General features: G+C 31.2%; 3 protein-coding genes across 3 annotated transcripts in view; 1 reads left to right on the top strand and 2 right to left on the bottom strand.

Annotated features, from left to right (window-relative positions):
• LOC125823752 (uncharacterized) overlaps window positions 1-19,181 on the bottom strand; it is a 297,644-nt gene that overhangs the window by 267,798 nt on the left and 10,665 nt on the right. The window lies entirely within an intron of this gene.
• Window positions 862-3,997, top strand: LOC125823721 (uncharacterized). Its single transcript, XM_049503093.1, has 2 exons — window positions 862-976; window positions 2,137-3,997. Exon 2 carries the CDS (start codon window positions 2,194-2,196, stop codon window positions 3,925-3,927), a length of 1,734 nt encoding a protein of 577 aa, XP_049359050.1. The 5' UTR covers window positions 862-976; window positions 2,137-2,193; the 3' UTR covers window positions 3,928-3,997.
• On the bottom strand, window positions 10,273-12,736 carry LOC125823761 (probable E3 ubiquitin-protein ligase XERICO). Its single transcript, XM_049503142.1, has 3 exons — window positions 12,578-12,736; window positions 11,797-11,856; window positions 10,273-11,104 (listed from the first exon to the last, which is right to left on the bottom strand). Exon 3 carries the CDS (start codon window positions 11,089-11,091, stop codon window positions 10,633-10,635), a length of 459 nt encoding a protein of 152 aa, XP_049359099.1. The 5' UTR covers window positions 11,092-11,104; window positions 11,797-11,856; window positions 12,578-12,736; the 3' UTR covers window positions 10,273-10,632.

Below are 19,181 nucleotides of genomic sequence, written 5' to 3'. Positions count from 1 at the left end.
ATCGTATGTTCCTCTCATCTTCTTTCTAGAGTCTTAACTTCTCATCTTCATTCTTATCTCTATCTTTAGTTACTTGATATTTCAGTACTTGTCCTTGTAATTCAAGTGTTGTTATTGTAATTTGGCTATCTTATTATATAATGTTTGGATATTTGTGTTGAGAATTTGAGTTTGTTTCATATGCACTAAATATTTGATACTAAATACACTGATGAAATTAATATCAGCTACACTAGATGAAATTGATTTTAGATATACAAATACATGAAGCTTTTGATATTAAATACACAGATACATAAATATTGTGAAACTCAAATACATTTTGAAATACAGATACATGGAGAGAGATGTTAGTGAGAGAATTTAGTGTATCCAAATACATGTCAATCACATGTTGATACAATGAATCTAATACACCTGATCAAACAAAAAGTGGTACAAAAAATAATTTATTGTATTATTGTATTCAGATGTAATTATGACCTAAAGTAGCGAGATATGTATTGTTTCCTCTTTATTTCAATTTTCATGATTCATTTATCCACCCCCATCCCCACCCCCCACTCCAAAGGACAAATTGGCTAATAATGAAATGTTTAAGGACAGACTTTACAATCCCAAACATGAAATTGCCCAATTAGACAAATAACTCAGCAATTTTGTCTGCATATTCATGACACTAATTTCCTATCACTAAAATATTCAGTAAAAGCAACCAAAATGCGCCAAGTGCGTATAACACCAAAATCCAATTAATCTAACGGTCTAAATTAGATTTTACTAGTAGGACATCACGTGCGCATTTTAGCAAGCACCCTTGTAGTCACTCATTATGAATCTTTTGCATTTGACTCCAGAAAATAAGGAAATCAAGAACCTTTCTTCCTCTTTTTTTGTAGGGAAAAAGGTGGAGAAATAATGGTAGAATCCATTTTGAGCTAAAAGGGGTTCATAATCAAGATTCATGATTTATGAGGTAATTAAAATAAAAAAGTTTTTGTATGTATAGATTTTTCATCATTTCACCATCAACAAAGCTGACCCTTAATTCAAGATTCATTCAGATCTGTGAATTGTTGGCTTTATTTTGTTAAATGAAACATTTTTCAAACACCCTTTGCTTCTGTTTGTGGAGTTTTGTTCATATTTTTTAAAAAAATTGTGTCTTTGTGTTGTAGGATTTGGAGGTTTTTGTGAATTGCTTGTGGTGATAGTGATTGGAGAATGGTTGACTTTGTTTTGTCAAATGTGGCATTTTTCGAGCACCCTTTGCTTCTGCTTGATGAGTTCTACTTTCATATGTTACATTTTTTTTAAAAAAAATTGTGTCTTTGTGTTTTAGGATTTAGAGTGTTTTTTTTGTGAATTGCTTGTGGTGATAGTGATTGGAATTGATGGCTTTGTTTTATCAACTATAACATGTTTTGAGCACCCTTTGGTTGTATTTGTTGAGTTCTACTCTCATATGTTACATATTTTGAAGATTTTTATGTGTTTGTGTTACAGGATTTAGAGGTTTTGTGAATTTCTTGTGGTGATAGCGATTGGGATTATTGGCTTTATTTTGTCAAATGTGGCATTTTTCGAGCACCCTTTGCTTCTAGTTGCTGAGTTCTACTCTCATATGTTACATAATTTTAAAAAAAAAAAAATTGTCTTGTGTTTTAGGATTTAGAGTTTTTTTTTTTGAATTGCTTGTGGTGATAGTGATTGGAGAATGGTTGGCTTTGTTTTATCAACTATAACATTTTTTGAGCACCCTTTGCTTATGTTTGTTGAGTTCTACTCTCATATGTTACATATTTTAATGATTTTTGTGTTGTAGGATTTAGAGGTTTTTGTGGATTTCTTTTGGGGATAGTGATTGGAATTATTGGCTTTATTTTGTCAAATGAGACATTTTCCGAGCACCCTTTGCTTCTGTTTCTGGAGTTCTATCTCATAGATTAAAAAAAAACTATGTGTTTTTGTGTTTAAGATTTAGAGATTTTCGTGAATTTCTTGTGGTGATAGTGATCGAAATGTTGGCATTATTTTGCCAAAGGTAACATTTTTCAAGCACCCTGTACTTCTCTTTGTGGAGTTCTGCCCTTATATGTTACATATTTTGAAGATTTTTGTGTCTTTGTGTTTCAGGCCTTAGAGATTTTTGTGTATTTCTTGTGGTGGTAGTGATTGGAAGGAGTAGGAACAATGGTGGGTCGATCGCCAAGTTTGCTGTCCCGGAATGGAAGTTTTAGGCCAGAAAATCTGGGGCAAAATGCATTGGCAATGATAGGGAATCTCTGTTTCACTATATTTGTTGTTGGAGTTTTGATTTTTACTATAATGGCTGCAACTTATGAGCCTGAAGATCCTTTATTCCATCCTTCGACGAAAATCACAAATTTCCTTACGTCTAAATCTGATGCCACATTTAAAGCTGATGACACTGTTATGAAGACTGGTGAGGACTTTATTGGTGCAAATCAGAAAGCATTTTCTACCTTTATAAACCTAACAGATGTGGACATTTCGCTGTCAGCTACAGACAGTGGCACTGAGAGTGATCCTGATTGTCATGGGAAAACTGATGAACCAATTGATTGTAATGATCCAGATGTGTTTCATTTGTTGATGAGAGTAGCTATTGAGAAGTTCAAGGATATACATTTTTACAGATTTGGGAAGTCAGTCCGTGGATCGAATGATAGTTCGTGCCACATGGCTTGGCGGTTTAGGCCCAAGGATGGAAAGACTGCTGCATTTTACAAGGATTACCGCGAGTTTGTGGTTTCTAGGTCGGAGAACTGTACGCTTAGTGTGGTGAGCATTGGTGAGTATCATACTGGTGGAAATGCTCGGAAAAGGAAGAGAAAGAGCAAGGACAGAATTTCAGCTAAGTTAGATGAGGGGTTTGAGAAAGCTGCGAAGACAGGGGAACAAAATATTGCTCTGCCTGAGGTTGGTGAAGCTGTGAATGACTCACTTCCTGTGGTGGAATCAGAGAGTTCTTTCAAGCGCGGGAAGTATTTGGTATATCATGGAGGTGGAGATAGGTGCAAGAGCATGAACCATTATCTCTGGAGCTTTATGTGTGCGTTAGGCGAGGCACAATACTTGAACAGGACATTGATAATGGACTTAAGTATTTGTTTATCCAAGATATACACTTCATCTGGGGTAGACGAGGAAGGAAAGGATTTCAGGTTTTACTTCGACTTTGAGCATTTAAAGGATTCAGCATCAGTTCTTGATCAGGAACAGTTTTGGGCTGATTGGGAAAAATGGCACCAAAAAGATGGACTATCTCTCCATCTTGTCGAAGATTTTAGAGTTACACCAATGAAGCTATCTGGACTGAAGGATACTTTAATCGTGAGGAAATTTGGTAACGTGGAGCCAGATAATTACTGGTACAGAGTATGTGAGGGTGAGACAGAATCTGTTGTTCAACGGCCATGGCATTTGGTATGGAAGTCAAGACGTTTGATGGACATTGTCTCAGCTATTGCCTCTAGGTTGAACTGGGATTATGACTCAGTTCATGTTGTGAGAGGCGAGAAGGCAAGGAACCGTGAAATGTGGCCACATCTTGCTGAAGATACTTCTCCAGATGCTCTTCTATCTAGTTTGCAAGACAAGATAGATGATGGAAGGAACCTATATATCGCGACAAATGAACAAGAGACATCTTTTTTCAATCCTTTAAAGGATAAGTACTCTACACATTTCCTCAGTGACTATAAGGATCTTTGGGATGAAGGCAGTGAATGGTATTTAGACACAGCAAAACTTCATAATGGAAGTCCTGTCGAATTTGATGGTTACATGAGAGTTTCAGTTGACACTGAAGTTTTCTTGAGAGGTAAAAAGCAAATCGAGACATTTAACGATCTCACTAAAGACTGCAAGGATGGTATCAATACCTGCACTTCTTCCAGCTAATCTATGTACTCACAAAGGTTTACCACTGTCGCGTTGGGATAAATCTTCCGATATAGAGGGAAAAAATTTGATCATCAAGATTTCTGTTAGTTTCTCTTCTGGAAAGTAAAAATTTGTTCCATTAGTTAGTACATTCTCAGTTTTGTTATAGGCGTTTGATTCGCGCTTGTATTTCCTTCATTTTGGTAATTTTATTCAAATTTTTATGTTTGTTCCTTTCTTGGAATGATTTGTTTGAACCATGAAACTGTTGATAAGTGGCACTGGAAATGCTTGAAGTGTTATTGAGATAGGTAGATTTTGAGTCCCACATCGAGGAGATGAGGAGAAATTGATCTGTTCATATGATTTTGGACAATGTTGCCTCTTGAGCTAGTATCAGAGGTTGAGTTAGATCCAAAATTTATAATAAATTGATTCACCCCTAAATTTAAGTCTCAAAGTTTATTGCTATTACGGTTAATTATATGAGTTTTTGCTATTCATATTAGTTCATTTTTAAGTGTAATGTGTATACTTAGAATAAACACGATCCAACATATTTTATATCGTAAAGATTCAAATTAACTAATTTATACTAATCATCAACCTACTTAAAGCCATCAAAATGGGCTTGTCCCGCTAGGCCGGCCCAACCCAACTCTTGAATTAAATGGAGTTGGACTCAATTTTTAGAGCTGTCAAAATGGGCTTGTCCCGCTAGGCCGGCCCAACCCAACTCTTGAATTAAATGGAGTTGGACTCAATTTTTAGAGCTGTCAAAATGGGCTTGGCCCGCTAGGCCGGCCCAACCCAACCCTTCAATTAAATGGGGTTGGGCTCAATTTTTTCAGCCCATTTAGGAACTAAGCTTTTTAGCCCAGCTTCATTTGGCCCGTTGGCCTCGTAGACCCAACCCACAAGCCTCAGAGGCCAGCCCGCGGGCTGTGAATTTTAAAAATATTTATTATATATATTTTAAGTAGTGTTTTACTTGTTAAGATTTTGTCAATAAATATTTTTTAAAATATCAATATAAAACCAAGACTATATTTTTTACATATCTTTTACATTTTAGGGTCATTAGGACACTAAATTTTCTTATTAACCCAAGTTCATTACTCCATTATAACTATGAAATTTTATCTTTAACCTCTTTTACTTTTGTTTTTATGCCAAAATTTTTACTTCTCCTTTATTGTCTTGTTTATGAAAATAGTGATCATGTAATGTTTTTTTCCTCGGATGAATCTTATGAATGTTGTATGTTGGCTATTATGTATTTGTTTTGTAAAAATTCACTGAACTATGTGTAATTCATGAATGAATTTATGTATGTATTGATGTCGTGTTCATCGGACATCAACGTTCGTATTCTTTCTAAGAGGAAAATGTTGTCCTTTTTTTGTTGAAGGGCCAACCCGTCCCAACCTGTGGCCCGCTTAGGGTTGGGTTGGGCTGTTATTTTATAGGCCCTTTAATTAAAGGGCAAACTACATAAATCCCACTAGTTTAGGTCTTAATTACTAAGATTCCCGATAGTTTCAAATATTACTTCCTCTACCATATTTCATGTTTAGGATACATGAGTTTGAATCTGCGAGATACATGTATCTGTCGAATTTTAAAACTGAGATACATATTTTATCTATTTAAATTAATTGGTTGTAACTGATTTCCTTAATTAGAGGAGTAATTGAGGATTTTTAGAATACGTGGACAATTAATTCTAGAAATTTAAATTAATCAAATCTCTTAATATAAGGCGGAAATCAAGGAGTGTATATATGTTTAATTAATGTTATTTTATTATTTTTTGAAATAATAAATTCATTAATAATATTAATAAAAGACAAAACATGTATATCTTGGTCATTAACTTGATTGATTTCATTTTATTACTTTTAAAATAATAAATTCATTAATTTGATGTATCTATTATCAATATATGATGTATCCAACAAATTAAACACTTAGATACACGAGTATCATATAAGTACATTCATATGTATCATAGAAGTATCTAGTATTAATTTCGTGTATTTATTATATGTGTCTAGTATTAACTTAATGTATCTATTTATATGACCTAATATTAATTTCATGTATCTGTTTATATGATCTAATTTTAATTTCATATATCTTTTATATGTATCTAGTATTAATTTGATGTATCAAGTATCAGTTTCATACATTATATTCAAAAACATGTATCTCGAATACATAGTAAGCATATACATATAATTATGTGTATCTAAATATGAAATGTAATTGAAACATACAAATTTAGGAATAAATCACGAGTGTGTAGTATTTGTCTTATCATTAATCCGAAAAAAGAAATATTTCAAAAATTTCCCTTTATTTTAGCATCTGAAATTATTTCTCATAGATACATATATTTTTAACTCAGATACATGAAGTCTTAACTAGATCTATATACACCTGATATGTATTCATCATTGTTGCACTCGACGTGTATCTAATGATGTATTTGTTCTGTTAATTAAAGCTTGGCGAAATTCTTCCATCTTCATTAGGCCGTTCCTATATTTAGATCTATTCTCGGTTTGAATGTTGGCGGACGAAAAGTTAGTCCCTGCAATGAGAAATTCATGAGTCAAAATAAACAAATAAAGTTGTTTAATGTAGTATAATATTCTTAATGTGTAGTACTTTTAACAAGAATCAACCGATTTTGAGAATGATCAATCACAAAGTGTTTGAGAAACAACAAAATTTAAAAATATAAAACTTAATTTGTAAAACTATTTAAAATTGACTTTCAGAGAATTATGAACTTTAACTTAGATACAAAACCAAGATAAATGAGAATAATAAAATAATAGAAACAAACATATATATATATATATATATATATAATGCTAATTTGAACATGGAAACATGTATTAAGAGGATGAAGGAAGAAAGAGGGAGAAGAAGAAGGAAGAAAGAGGGCCGGGTGGGGGCAACGGCAGATGAAATGAAGAGGGAGAAGAAAGTGGGGGTGGGGGGATTTGAATTGTTAATGGATCATTAATTAAGGAGTTTAAATTTAAGATAATTATGAAATATTATATTTAAGGGATTAGTATATCTGATTAAATATTTTAAAATATATGGTATAAATATTAAAAGTGGTAGTATGTGTAATTGTTTTAAACTAGATGTAGATATATTATATATGGTAGTAATTTATGTGTAGTTAGGTAGTTTTTTCTTAATTAAAAGGGTCAGCCCGTCCCAACCCATTTAACTCTCTAGCCCGTTAAGGTTGGGTTGGGTTGGGTTGGGCCAGCCCATTTTGACAGCTCTAATCCTACTACATCCCCACCCCCACCAGCTATTCAAACTTGAGATCAACAATGTGAGCAAAGCTCATTCCGATGGAACTTGTCTACCTAAATATATTAGCACTTCTATTAGTTTGCATAATAATTAAAACACTTGTATATAATTTAAATGTAAAAGTTATTTGATCTAGTCTGACATTAAATAAAGGGGAAAAAACCATTTATTCTATACAAAAATATAATTTATTCTAAAACACTTGCATATAAAAAAAAATTCCTTAAATAAACTTTGCAAATTTAAAGGGTGTGATTTAATGCTACAGGATAATAATAATAATAATAATAATATAATATAATAATAATAATAATAATAATAATAATAATAATAACAAATAAATAAATAATAAGAGTAAAAATAGAAAATAGTGGTGTAGAAAAAAGAAAAGAGATAAACCTCAAATCTAAAACTAAGAAAGAGTCAAAACGGAAAAAAGTTTTTTTTTTTTAATTTCTTTATTTTAAGATTAATTAACCAAAAATAAATAAATAATTAAACAATGCAAAACATTTCTCTCTTTCATATAATATAATAATTACTCATCTACTTTTAACCCCTTTTGCATCGATATCAAGTATCCAGTCTTTGCAATTTTTTCAGGTATTAAGTTTATCTTCTTTTTATGTTTTAGGATTCCAATTTTATGTGTTGGTCTTTTAGGGTTTTAAAAAAAAAAAAAAATTGTTATTAAATTTGTTTTCGTATAATCAATTTCAACTTGCTTGAAATAGAGGCGTAATTGTTGTTGTTAATTGTTATGAAGATGGGAGTTGGATCTTTATAGGAAGATTTGAATGTCATTTATGATCAATGATGTTCCTCATATTTTTAGCATAATTTTTTCCTATTTTTAAAAAAAATTACATTTCGAGATACGATTTAGTATTTTGATGAATTCAATGATTTTGTTGTTAAGTTAGCCATACACTTCACATGTTTCTAGTGCGTTTTCATTTCTAAAGTAAAGACGAGAGGTATTCTAGGGCGACTACTATGACTACATGCTCATAGAGTTAACTCATTCACCTTTTCATGGGGCGACCAAAAGCCTTTCCCTAGATCCTGATATGAACTCAAAAAAAGAAAAGCGGCATTTACCCGTCATCGTCTCTTATTTTGAGACATGCGGAGCTAGGATTTTTCACTAAAGGGATTTAGAATATGACAAAGTAAATACACGAAGAAACAAAGAGGTTCAACATCTACTATATATACATAAAACAAATAACTTTATCCATAGTATAAACCGTGTAATTTTCCATTCCCCTCGACCCTACCTGGCTTCGCCCTGGCCTGGTTTTTGTATGCATAAAATGTGAGACACAATGAACTAGGATGTTTGATTCAAGAATCAAGATTCCACCTCATATTATCTAAATCAAAACTTCTTATACTTCATACCAATTGATTTCTTCTTTAGGATGGAACCACAACCAGCCATGGTTCAACAATCAATTGACATTGCAGAAACTAGCAAGAAAAAGTTAAATCTACCACATATATGTCTAGAAGCAATGAAGAGCTCACCACCATTGTCATCCTCCACGCCTTCTACGCCGACAGTCTTAAGGAAGACATCAAGTGTAAAGTACAGCTGCTTGTGTTCACCAACAACACATGCTGGTTCATTCAGGTGCAGATACCACAGGAACTCCGGCCTGACTCGCACCAGCATGTCCGTTGGCTCGAAACTCTCTGAACTTGCTGCTGGAAAGTGACTTTAACTAACTTTCTGAATTCATAGCATAGCTTCATGAACAGTTAAGGCTGTTTTCAGATATGAAAGTATTAAGCATACAGTAATAGTTATTTCATAATCATTTATCTTTTAATACTTGATCATAAGAACTGTGTTAATTGACAAGTGAGGTTGTATATTTATGAAGGATGATCATAAGTTGCTTCTTAGTAAAATGTTGCACATCTTTCGCGGAGCAACCCTTGTCACCCCTTCACTAGGAAGTTACACCGTGTAGGTAAGTAAAATTTCCTTTTTAATGCATATATACGCATATACTATATGTTAAATCCTCTTGGCTTCTTTCTGTGTTTATATCTTTATATTTGACCATCTTTAGTGAAAATCCTGGCTACGCTGCAGCAGCCCCCACACCCCACCACTAAGATAACCAACAAAGGAAAGAAAGAAGTTTGAGTTGAGGAATAACGAATATAATAGGAAGATAGTTTTTTCCTCCTCTTGGTGCAATATACACAATCTAGTCCGACAAAGTGGGGTCTTGGAAAGGTAGAGTGTACGCAGATCTTAGCCCTACCTAAGCCTACCTCAGAGGTAGAGAGGTTGTTTTTGACAGACCCACCTTCGACTCAAGGAAAAACAGCCCAGAAAAAAAAAACGGAAGTGAAAGCATAACAAAGCATTCTGAACAATATAAGATAAGAAAATAGGAAGCAACTTTGTTAGTACATATTACAGAAAGGAAGTTGAGAGAAGAACTATCTTTTATGACCAAACTGAATATGCAAAGAAGAGTTCTCTTGTATCTTTCACATCATTCAGCTTTATTCTATTACAGAGTAAACTTCTATTTTCTTTTGTTCCTTTCTTCATTCCCTCTTATTTACTCTTAAACAAAATTCTTTCACTGCTCTCACACAAGAACCACTTTTTTCGGTTAAAACTAATCTAAATAGAAAGCAATCTCTATGTCTTCACAAGGTGGGAGTAAGGCTACATACAGACCCCACTTTTGGGAGAGTATGTTGTTGAAAGCATATGTTCAAGTTCGTAGTTGCAATATGTTTTCTTCTTTTCATTAAGATTTTAGGACTCCTTGTTCCAACTTCAATCTTGGAAGAAGGTGAGTGGGATAGGATCGGGATCGGACCAACCTATGTCTCAGTAGTTGCCCGAGAAAGGACCACTCAATCCATACTTGAACCTGAACTTTCATTTACAACCTTCTTCAGCACTTTTTTCTGGTGATTTATCTTATAAGGAACATAAGAGAAAGCTTTGGGTAATATGTACAACAATGTATAAGTTCTTGGTCATGCCAAAAGAGAGCCGTCACTTGGAGAGGACGAAACGCATTAATAAGCTACAGGACTACACCATGTACTATAATGTACAAGTTTTTGGTCACACGAAAGAGACCCGTCACTCTGAGAGGACGCAAAGTTTTACAAACACAACAAGCTACAGGACTAAATCATGTACAACAAGGTATTAAGTTTTTTGGTCACACGAAAGAGACCCGTCACTCTGAGAGGACGCAAAGCATCACAAATATGACAAGCTAACAGACTACATCACATCAAAGATCAAGCATCCACATACTCAGCCTGTACACTACTAAGCTGTATATGATAACATCATCAAATGGATGAAGTGGCACCGTAAAACGTTTAATCTCACATTGGACACATATCGTTCTCTTCTTGTTGAGACATCAAGTAATTTCTGCAAAGAGGACAAGTTACATGCCAATACCTGAGCCACTTCTCTAGACACAGCTTATGGAAAACGTGACCGCATGAGAGACTGTTTACCCCTGCATCAGGCTCGAATTTTGTCAGGCACACAGAGCATTCTTGTTCAGGGTGGTTAGAGATACATAGCGAGTCATAACGAAATGCAGGTGTTCGGTTTCTGAACTCCTCCATGTATGACTCTGGTGGGCTTCCACGGCATTCAAGTGAGTCCAAGGGTCCTTCAATAGAATAGTCTTCCCATGATGCGATACGGATGCCAATCACACGAAGGATCGATTGGAGTATCTCCTTGATAATGGAGATGGATATGGCTGTGTTTACTAGAATCACACCAAGTACTCCTGCATCTGCTGGAGTTGGATATTGTGAGAGGCCCATAATGGATCGGAACCTGACAATGAATGAAATTAAACACCATTAGAGAAGAAACATAGCACTTCAAAGAAGATTAAAATGATATAATAGTGTAAACACCATCGGGAAAACTCATTTTTATAAAGGTAGTAGATATAAACCAAATTTGTCCATCTGCCTAAGCCTTGGTTGATAGAATTTCCCAGTCCTGTGCTGGTGAGATTCAGCAGCTACTTGGCGGAATAGTCAATGTGCACACAAATGGCCCCACACACCATTATAAAAGAATCATTTTTCAGAATTGTTTTTCTAAATATATGACGCTAGGTAATTTCTTCTCATTTGCCTTGATACCTACGCTGGTGGAAGGTAGTAGGTATCCCATGGAATAGTCGAGGTGCGGACAAGATAAACCGAGCACCAACATCATGACATTTTCCAGGAGCACGTAAAACGATTTCTTGATTTCCTACTACAACTAAAATGGATAAGTAATTGGCTCAGAGGTAGTAGTTGGTTTGGTTGTGATACAATCTTTGAGGTAGCAAAATTGGTATTTACTATCACATTACTACAAATCATGTCCAATTCTTTTCAAGATTGCCCATCATTTTAGAGCCTCAACACATTAACTTAAGTAATCAAAGAGAAAATTAGACAAACATAAAATCAATGACTGAATAATCTCTCTTGGCAATCAAAATCCAAGTGATTGACACAAAAGTTTACCTTATGTTGAAATGATGATTATATCTTCAAAAACTTTTGAAAGAGCTCAATATACTGGATCTGCATAGAACAAAGAAACGACACATTAATCACTTAAAAGCAAAGAGTCAGTAAAACAACAATAAGAAACATAATCCAAGTTATGAAATGAAACTGAAAATACATAAACTTAACTCATATCAAACAGAAGAATCCCAATTTATCCAAAACCTCCACCTTTTTTTAACAAAGATTCCAACTTTATGCCATTTCACAATTTAAAAAAAACTGATTTTTATCAATACACAGCTCAAAACACTAAAAGATGGAAAACCAACCTCTGCCAAGGGGGGTAGGGGGGGTAGACATCAGGTTTCTTAACAGCAAAAGTTCAAAAAACTAAAAAAGGAGAAATCTGTTTCTGGGGTTAAGACTTCTAGACATTTTCTTGATTTTTTCACTTACAAATATGTAATCACAGCAATATATGAACAAAATGTAAAGATCCAACATAGTATCAGTCATTTCTAAGTTCCAAGAACCATCATTTATCATCTTAGAAGTAGAAAAACAGAAAAATAAGGAGTGCCCAAAATCAAATGAAAGCATAATCAGATAAAAAGGGGGCAAAACCAGAAGATTCATAGCAAATCTTGAAACTTAAGATCTGTTTACAACTCATACTCAACTTTCAACCATAAACAAGTGAAAAAGATTGCATTTTTTTTGTAAAAAAGTAAGATTATGAACCAAAAAAAGAGGAAACATAAGCTCATAATTGAAAGAAAGTAAGAAAGGGTACCTAATAATATGAAAACTTGAAACTTTTTGTTTACAATTTTTTTTTTTTGTAATATTGCAAGAGAAAATAGGATTTCAAGATTTTGGAAGAGAAATTTTTCTTTTTTAAGGGTTGATGTGTTGAAGGAGATTCATAGGATCCTAATTGGGACAGTGTTTGATAAAGCTAATGATGTTCACCTCCAAACACCCCTTCTTCTATTTATACACAAAAAAATCAAACCTTCTGATCCAACACCATAAGTTGTTTGTCTGTTTGCTTCCCTCCATGTTTTCTTGACGTAATACGTAAATATGTTCTTAAATTTGTATAAAGTTAAACTAGTAGAGTATGATGTTGTGTTGGATGTGAATTGTTTCATCAAACGCCAAATAGGACGCATGTGTCTATTTATTCAATTTTATACAAGTTTTAAAGTTTATTTGTGCATACATAAAGTTCGAGGGTGTAAATGTCATATGAACACATTTAAAAGAGCATAGTTATGTATCATGTCTTTTTTCTTCTTTCCTTCAATATTAGTGATATAATCTTTTGTTTCTTACTTTCTAATATAATCGAGACGCTGAAACATATTTAAGACTATAAGTTCAAAACGTATTTTTAGTACATGTGGCTAATTTATATTTATATCTCAGTTCATGAAAGCTCCATACATAAGTTAATTTCGTTACGTTTTGTTCCTCTAGCGATTATCTAACTTGATTTTGATATTTACTAGTTGCTATTATAAAAACAAAAAAAAGTATGTAGAAGAATACAAAAAAGTACTACTAATAATTTTACCCCTAAACTATCAAATATATTCTACGTTCACTCTAATGTATCAATCAAATCAAATTAAATTTTTGCGATAAGAAATTGTGAGCAGAAAGATATATATCTAAAATGAAAAATAATTATGTGAACTTTCATATGTTCAACAAGTATATGATAAAAATATACAATAAATCACAAACATAATGAATATACTTAGATCTTTTATTTTCTTTTAAATAAATAAATAACATACTCAATCAAATATTATCATCTCATATAAAATAAAACAAAGATATTTACAATCACATTACTCAAATTCTTGAATTTGTTAATTGGAAATGAAGATGTGGTCTTTCTCTTTTATTTGTAATTTTTAATGTAAATATAAATATAATCTCTTTAGTCCTTTTGGTTTTTTCCACATCATTTTCCACCTAAGTGTTATACTTTTTTCTTTTCTCCTTCCCTTTTTTTGGTCAAATAACAAAAAAAAAAAAAAATTAAATTAAATTAGACCAAACTCACTTTTGATAAAATTATTTTTCAACCATTAGACTTGACTTGTTGAGCACTAAGCAAAAGTTTCATTGGCTTATAGACTTATCTTTACAATTTGCATTATTGCTCAATGTTTTGAGAATTTATTTAATAATTGGAACTTTATTTTAATTTAATAATAAATTGTCCATTTTTAGAATCAAATTGGTAAGTTGCCTTCCATTATTCATTTCTAAATTTTGATAAGGAAATTATTTTTTTAATTCTTGAATTAGAAACTATGTTGACTTTGGGAATTGCTAACAATACTTCATGATAACAAATTCATTGAATCTTACCTAATATTTAAAAGGTTTTAAATAGGAATATTTAATTTACAGCAAGCATGAGTTAACTTTATTAAATAAATATTCAAGCATACGATGCTATTATAAAATTTTGGCTATAATTAGCAGTTATCAAGAGATTATTCCTCCAAAGATCTTCAAAGAAGAGATCATTTTGGATCATATCTTAATCAAGAGATATTTTGTTAAATCCACAAATAATGTTTGCTTATTTTTGGGTATCTAGCTTTGGTCTTTTAAAATATGGTCTATAAAAATATAATTAGATTTATTATTACAAGAAAATCTTAACAAGGGAGTTTCTATAAGGAGGTATAATATAATATCCTAGATAAATTTCACATCAATAAGATACGAAATAAGTGTGAAATCATAGTAGGTCGAAAACAAATTATATTAATCACAAATCTTTTGATAAGAAAGCTGCATGTTAATTACTCTCTTTAATAGGCCTATATGAAATATGTTAGAATTAATTGAATCAATAAATTTCAGAATATGAATATCTTTTTTCTCTTTCAAAAGATTTTGTGTCAGAATTGTGTCTTTGAAGGGGATATTGCAATCTTATCGAAGACTTTATAAATTTCTTTTCCGAGAAGCGAGAGAACTGGAAGCTCAGGTACACATCTTCTTTCTGACGGAGTTCAAAAGCTTAGGCCCAAGTGATAGTAATTTTCTAATTGAAATTAGCACACGTAAATCCTACATAATATGTTGTTTGGCACATCTGGTAACACATTCCACTAGTTGATCCATAGCAAGCAAGAAAGCTCAGAGCCAATAGTAAAATCCGGAGTATGTCTAAAGTAAAAAAAAAAACCTATATATAAGTGTCAAAACCAAACTATATATGCCCACCCCTCCCCCACCACCTTTTCTCTCTGCTTCTTAGTGCAACATTTGGACTATTTGGTCCATTTTAATTTGTCACCAATTATAGCATGAGGGTCCATACCTTTGTTCTAGTCACCAACTACGTGTCTATTTTCGAAAGAAATCTTCACATAATGTTTATATATATATAACTATTTACTTCTTTCACTATCTTTTTTCCAAGTGGCAACAAAATGAAAAAATGGAGAAATCATTTTCGAAAACATTCACATTCACTTCTTTTAGATTCTATATTCTCCAATGATTCCAATAAAGAAAAATGAACTAGTATAGTCGAAGATAATGTTTAATTTCAAGTTCTGAATATGATTTTTTTTAATAAAGTGTTTTTTTTTCAAATAAATTTTATATGGACAGACTTAAATATCGAAAGATGGTAAAATATAATATTTTATCTTATCAGAAGATATTTTTTTTTTCATTTGGTGTTCGATATTCACATTAGAGTCTAACTAAGTTAGATTTATGTTAGGTAGGACTCACTCAAAAGGTAGCATTTTTTTTATACTAAACGCTCAAAATTAATACCTCTAATCAAGAGAAGAGCAACTTGTACCAAAAAAATGCTACTTACTATTGTATGTGATCAAATGAATTAGCTTATCTCATATTTATTAGTATAACTTACAAAATATTATTTGACTTTTAAAATACAACAACAAGATCTTTACATAATATACATACAAGTACTTTCAACAAAATTCCTATTAAATAACAGATTTTAAAGATCTTCTCTTTCTTCTATTTTTTTCTTATCACTTTTTCATTAAAAAATTATTGTTGTTATTTTTTTTTTGGAGCTATAAAATAAAAATTAACGACGAATAAAATTTTATAGCTAAACAGTAAAAATCTCATCCTAATTCTATTTAGCTAGAGATTAGCATTAATTCAATTAATTAAAATCTATTTAGCAATGGATTAGCTGAAATTATCGAAACATATTATGTAGCTAGTTCAATATTGTAATATTGTCTAATAGTGATCCTCAACTTCTTTTCTTCATTACATTTTTCTTTTTTCACATACTATAATACTAATTAGTCCTATATGTATAATAATATATATTATATATTCACTAGCTGACTAGCGGATTCAGAATTTTTGTGGAGGGGTTCGAAATATACATAAGTAAACATGTAAAAATTACAAGATAAAAAACTGAATGAGATAGGAGGAAACTAGTAATCTGAATCCAATAAGTTTAACTTGCCTTGTCATGTCGCGTTTAATTTTTTTTACTTTTACCCTTTTTCATCAAACTTTTTTAAAAAATATTTCTTGTGCTTTTTTTCTCTTTTATATTGCGGTGTTCTACTCTATTGTTTGATTTTAAAAAAAAATCAATCACTAAGATATTATAATATATATTCATCAGATAAATAATTGACATTGTCGATTTTTTAGTTCATTTAATTCAATTTACTAGGTTAGTCATTCGTGAAAATGACAAATGATGAATAGAACAAATAAGTTTATTTTAGTTTTCATCTTTTTAAAATCGAACTGAAAAAAATAAGAAAGAAATACTATAAAATTAAGGGGGGGGGGGGGGGGTGGAATCAATTAATTAGATTTTATTAAAAGATGATACACGATTTTTAAATTTCTTCATTCGATTAACTTTAATTAATTTATTTTATATAATATTTTTTGTAAATGAATTTCAAATTTAATAATAATTCATCGTTAGTACATGGAAAGAGAATTATGTAGAAATAAAATGAGAAGTATAAATAAGAAGAATAAAAGATAAAAGTATCTAAAATATGTCTAATAAATTTAAACAAAGATAAATTGAGAAAAAGAAATAGCATAGAGAGAAAAATAATAATAACAAAAATAATAAAACTTTACATTGAGCCAAAAACAGTGAGACATTTCATTGAGTTGGGATTTGAGCCCGAAACCAGAGCCCATAAAGCCTTCCAAAAACAATGAAATAGAGTTGGATTTGAGCCCAAAGCAAAAGCCCATTCAACCTTTCAAAGAAAAAAATAAATGGGAAAATGTTGCAAGTGGGAATCAAACCCAGATCCTGTCGGTTAGAATAGACTCCCTAAACAACTGAGTCATGCTTCTCTTTATATTTGAGAAGGTTCATTTTAATATATGTACTCATAAAATTAAAAATAGACCTTATATATATCGTGTAAATTTTCAACGAGAGGGTTCGGGTGAATCCCTGACCTCCACGTGAGTCCGCCCCCGTATATATCACCTCAATAAACGCAAAAGATATTAATCAATTTCTAGCATTTAAACCATAGGGGACCCAATATTTCTTTGTTTCTGCTATCTTGTTATAAAAGATTACGTGTCAATTTTAGAAAGAGAAAAGAATTCCACATAATATTTTTCCATAAAGGACCCCCACAACCCTCTTCACTATCTTTTATACAAGTGGCAACAAGAAAAATATTACTTTTTTCTAAAAAAAGATAATAACGAAAATATGAAAAATGATAACAGTAGTCATTTCATCATTATAGATATAAAAAGAAAACAACAAGTCAAGTAATTTTTTTTCAATCAGAATCTGAAGCCTGCATTAAGGTTTTGACTAAATTTGAATCGCACATTACAAGATTCATTTAGGATGCATTGTGCTCTCAACAAATTTTTCTGCATATTCAGGAATCAAACTCAAGACCTATGATTAAAAGTAAAGCAGTCTCATGATCACTGTATCAGAGTCCGTGTAGATAATAAGTCAAGTCTCTATCAACTCTTTAGGGTTCAAAAGGTGTAGGGGGGAATAATTATTGTTATCTAAAAAAAACTTTCACATCTTTTAGATTCTTTATTCTCCAATGATTCTAATCAAGAAATGAACATGTATAGTTGAAGATAAGATAATGTTTTATCTTTTTTTACGAAAAGATGGTATCTAGTCCCTATTTTATACTAGGGGAGTAGGAGTGTTACACTACTAAAAATAAAGCAAAAAACGTTCATCGATTATACCCTAAAATTTAATAAAACTAAATGGATCGTCCAAATATTTCGGAAAATAATGGTGTCTCGATTAATAAGAGCAAATATCGACAAAATTTTATTTTTTGCATACTGATTTTTCAGTAAAAACTTATATTTGTATATTTTATATAATTGATGGGCATCCTCAATTTCATTTCTTTAAATACATTATTTTTATAGTTTTACTCATCTTTACGTGAAAAATAAAATTTTAAAATTATATTGACAAATCAACAGAATCGCTTAGTTTTTTTTTGCAATTTTTAGTAGTGTTATTATTTGAGAGTCAAATAAGTTTTTAAAATTATAATTTTCTCAATTTAATAAATTATTTATAATCAGTAATTATGTTGTCTCGTGTTTTTCATGTAATTTTTAAATATATAGTTTTTATTTTTGAAAATAATATATGTTCATATAAATGCATAATTAAAATTAAATATTTTGATCTTTCTACTTCTAATTTCTTCACAAAATTGGAACTTAGGAGTAGTATATATGTGGACAAACCTTAGCTCATCCCAATAAGTATTTGTACTATTATTATTAATTTATATAAGAATAAAGAAATATATCTTTTAGTACAACAATATACTAGGAGGACCAAGATAGCTTTGTAAATTAAATAAAATATGGTTTTGTTGGATACCAATTGGATATTACCACTTTGTAAATTGAAGGAACAAAGATTAATCGATTGCGGTCAAGATCTCTATTCTTAATTAGAAGTTTTAAGTTCGAATTTTTTAAAATAGGAAAATCTTGTTGGAAATGTGTTTTTGGAAACGAATTAATCGAGTCAGTCCTAATATAAATATTGATCATCGAATAAAAAGAAAAAAGATTAAAAATTAAATTCGGACTATTATATAATTACTACAATAAAAGAGACATTTAAGTGGCAACAAATTATTTTTTTAGGTAATATATATTATCGCAAAAATATTTAATGAAATTGAGTCAATATCATTACATTTAAAATCGCTAAAGTCTTTAGTACATTTATTTGAGTGTTTGTTATAAATAAATCATATTATATTATTACTACTAAATATAACATAAAAATTATATTATTATCTCTAATAATTACCACAAAATTCTTTATCTATTATGTGAAAACAAAT

This window comes from Solanum verrucosum, unplaced genomic scaffold (assembly GCF_900185275.1).
Source record: "Solanum verrucosum unplaced genomic scaffold, falcon-dt-bn FXZP01000093.1, whole genome shotgun sequence".
Lineage (NCBI taxonomy): Eukaryota > Viridiplantae > Streptophyta > Magnoliopsida > Solanales > Solanaceae > Solanum > Solanum verrucosum.
Note: the sequence above shows the minus strand (reverse complement) of the source record. Positions and strands in the feature narration are given on the sequence as shown.

Bases quoted from the DNA above. Each gene is read 5' to 3' on its own strand.
- LOC125823721 (XM_049503093.1), top strand. From the start codon at position 2,194: ATGGTGGGTCGATCGCCAAGTTTGCTGTCCCGGAATGGAAGTTTTAGG.
- LOC125823761 (XM_049503142.1), bottom strand. From the start codon at position 11,091: ATGGGCCTCTCACAATATCCAACTCCAGCAGATGCAGGAGTACTTGGT.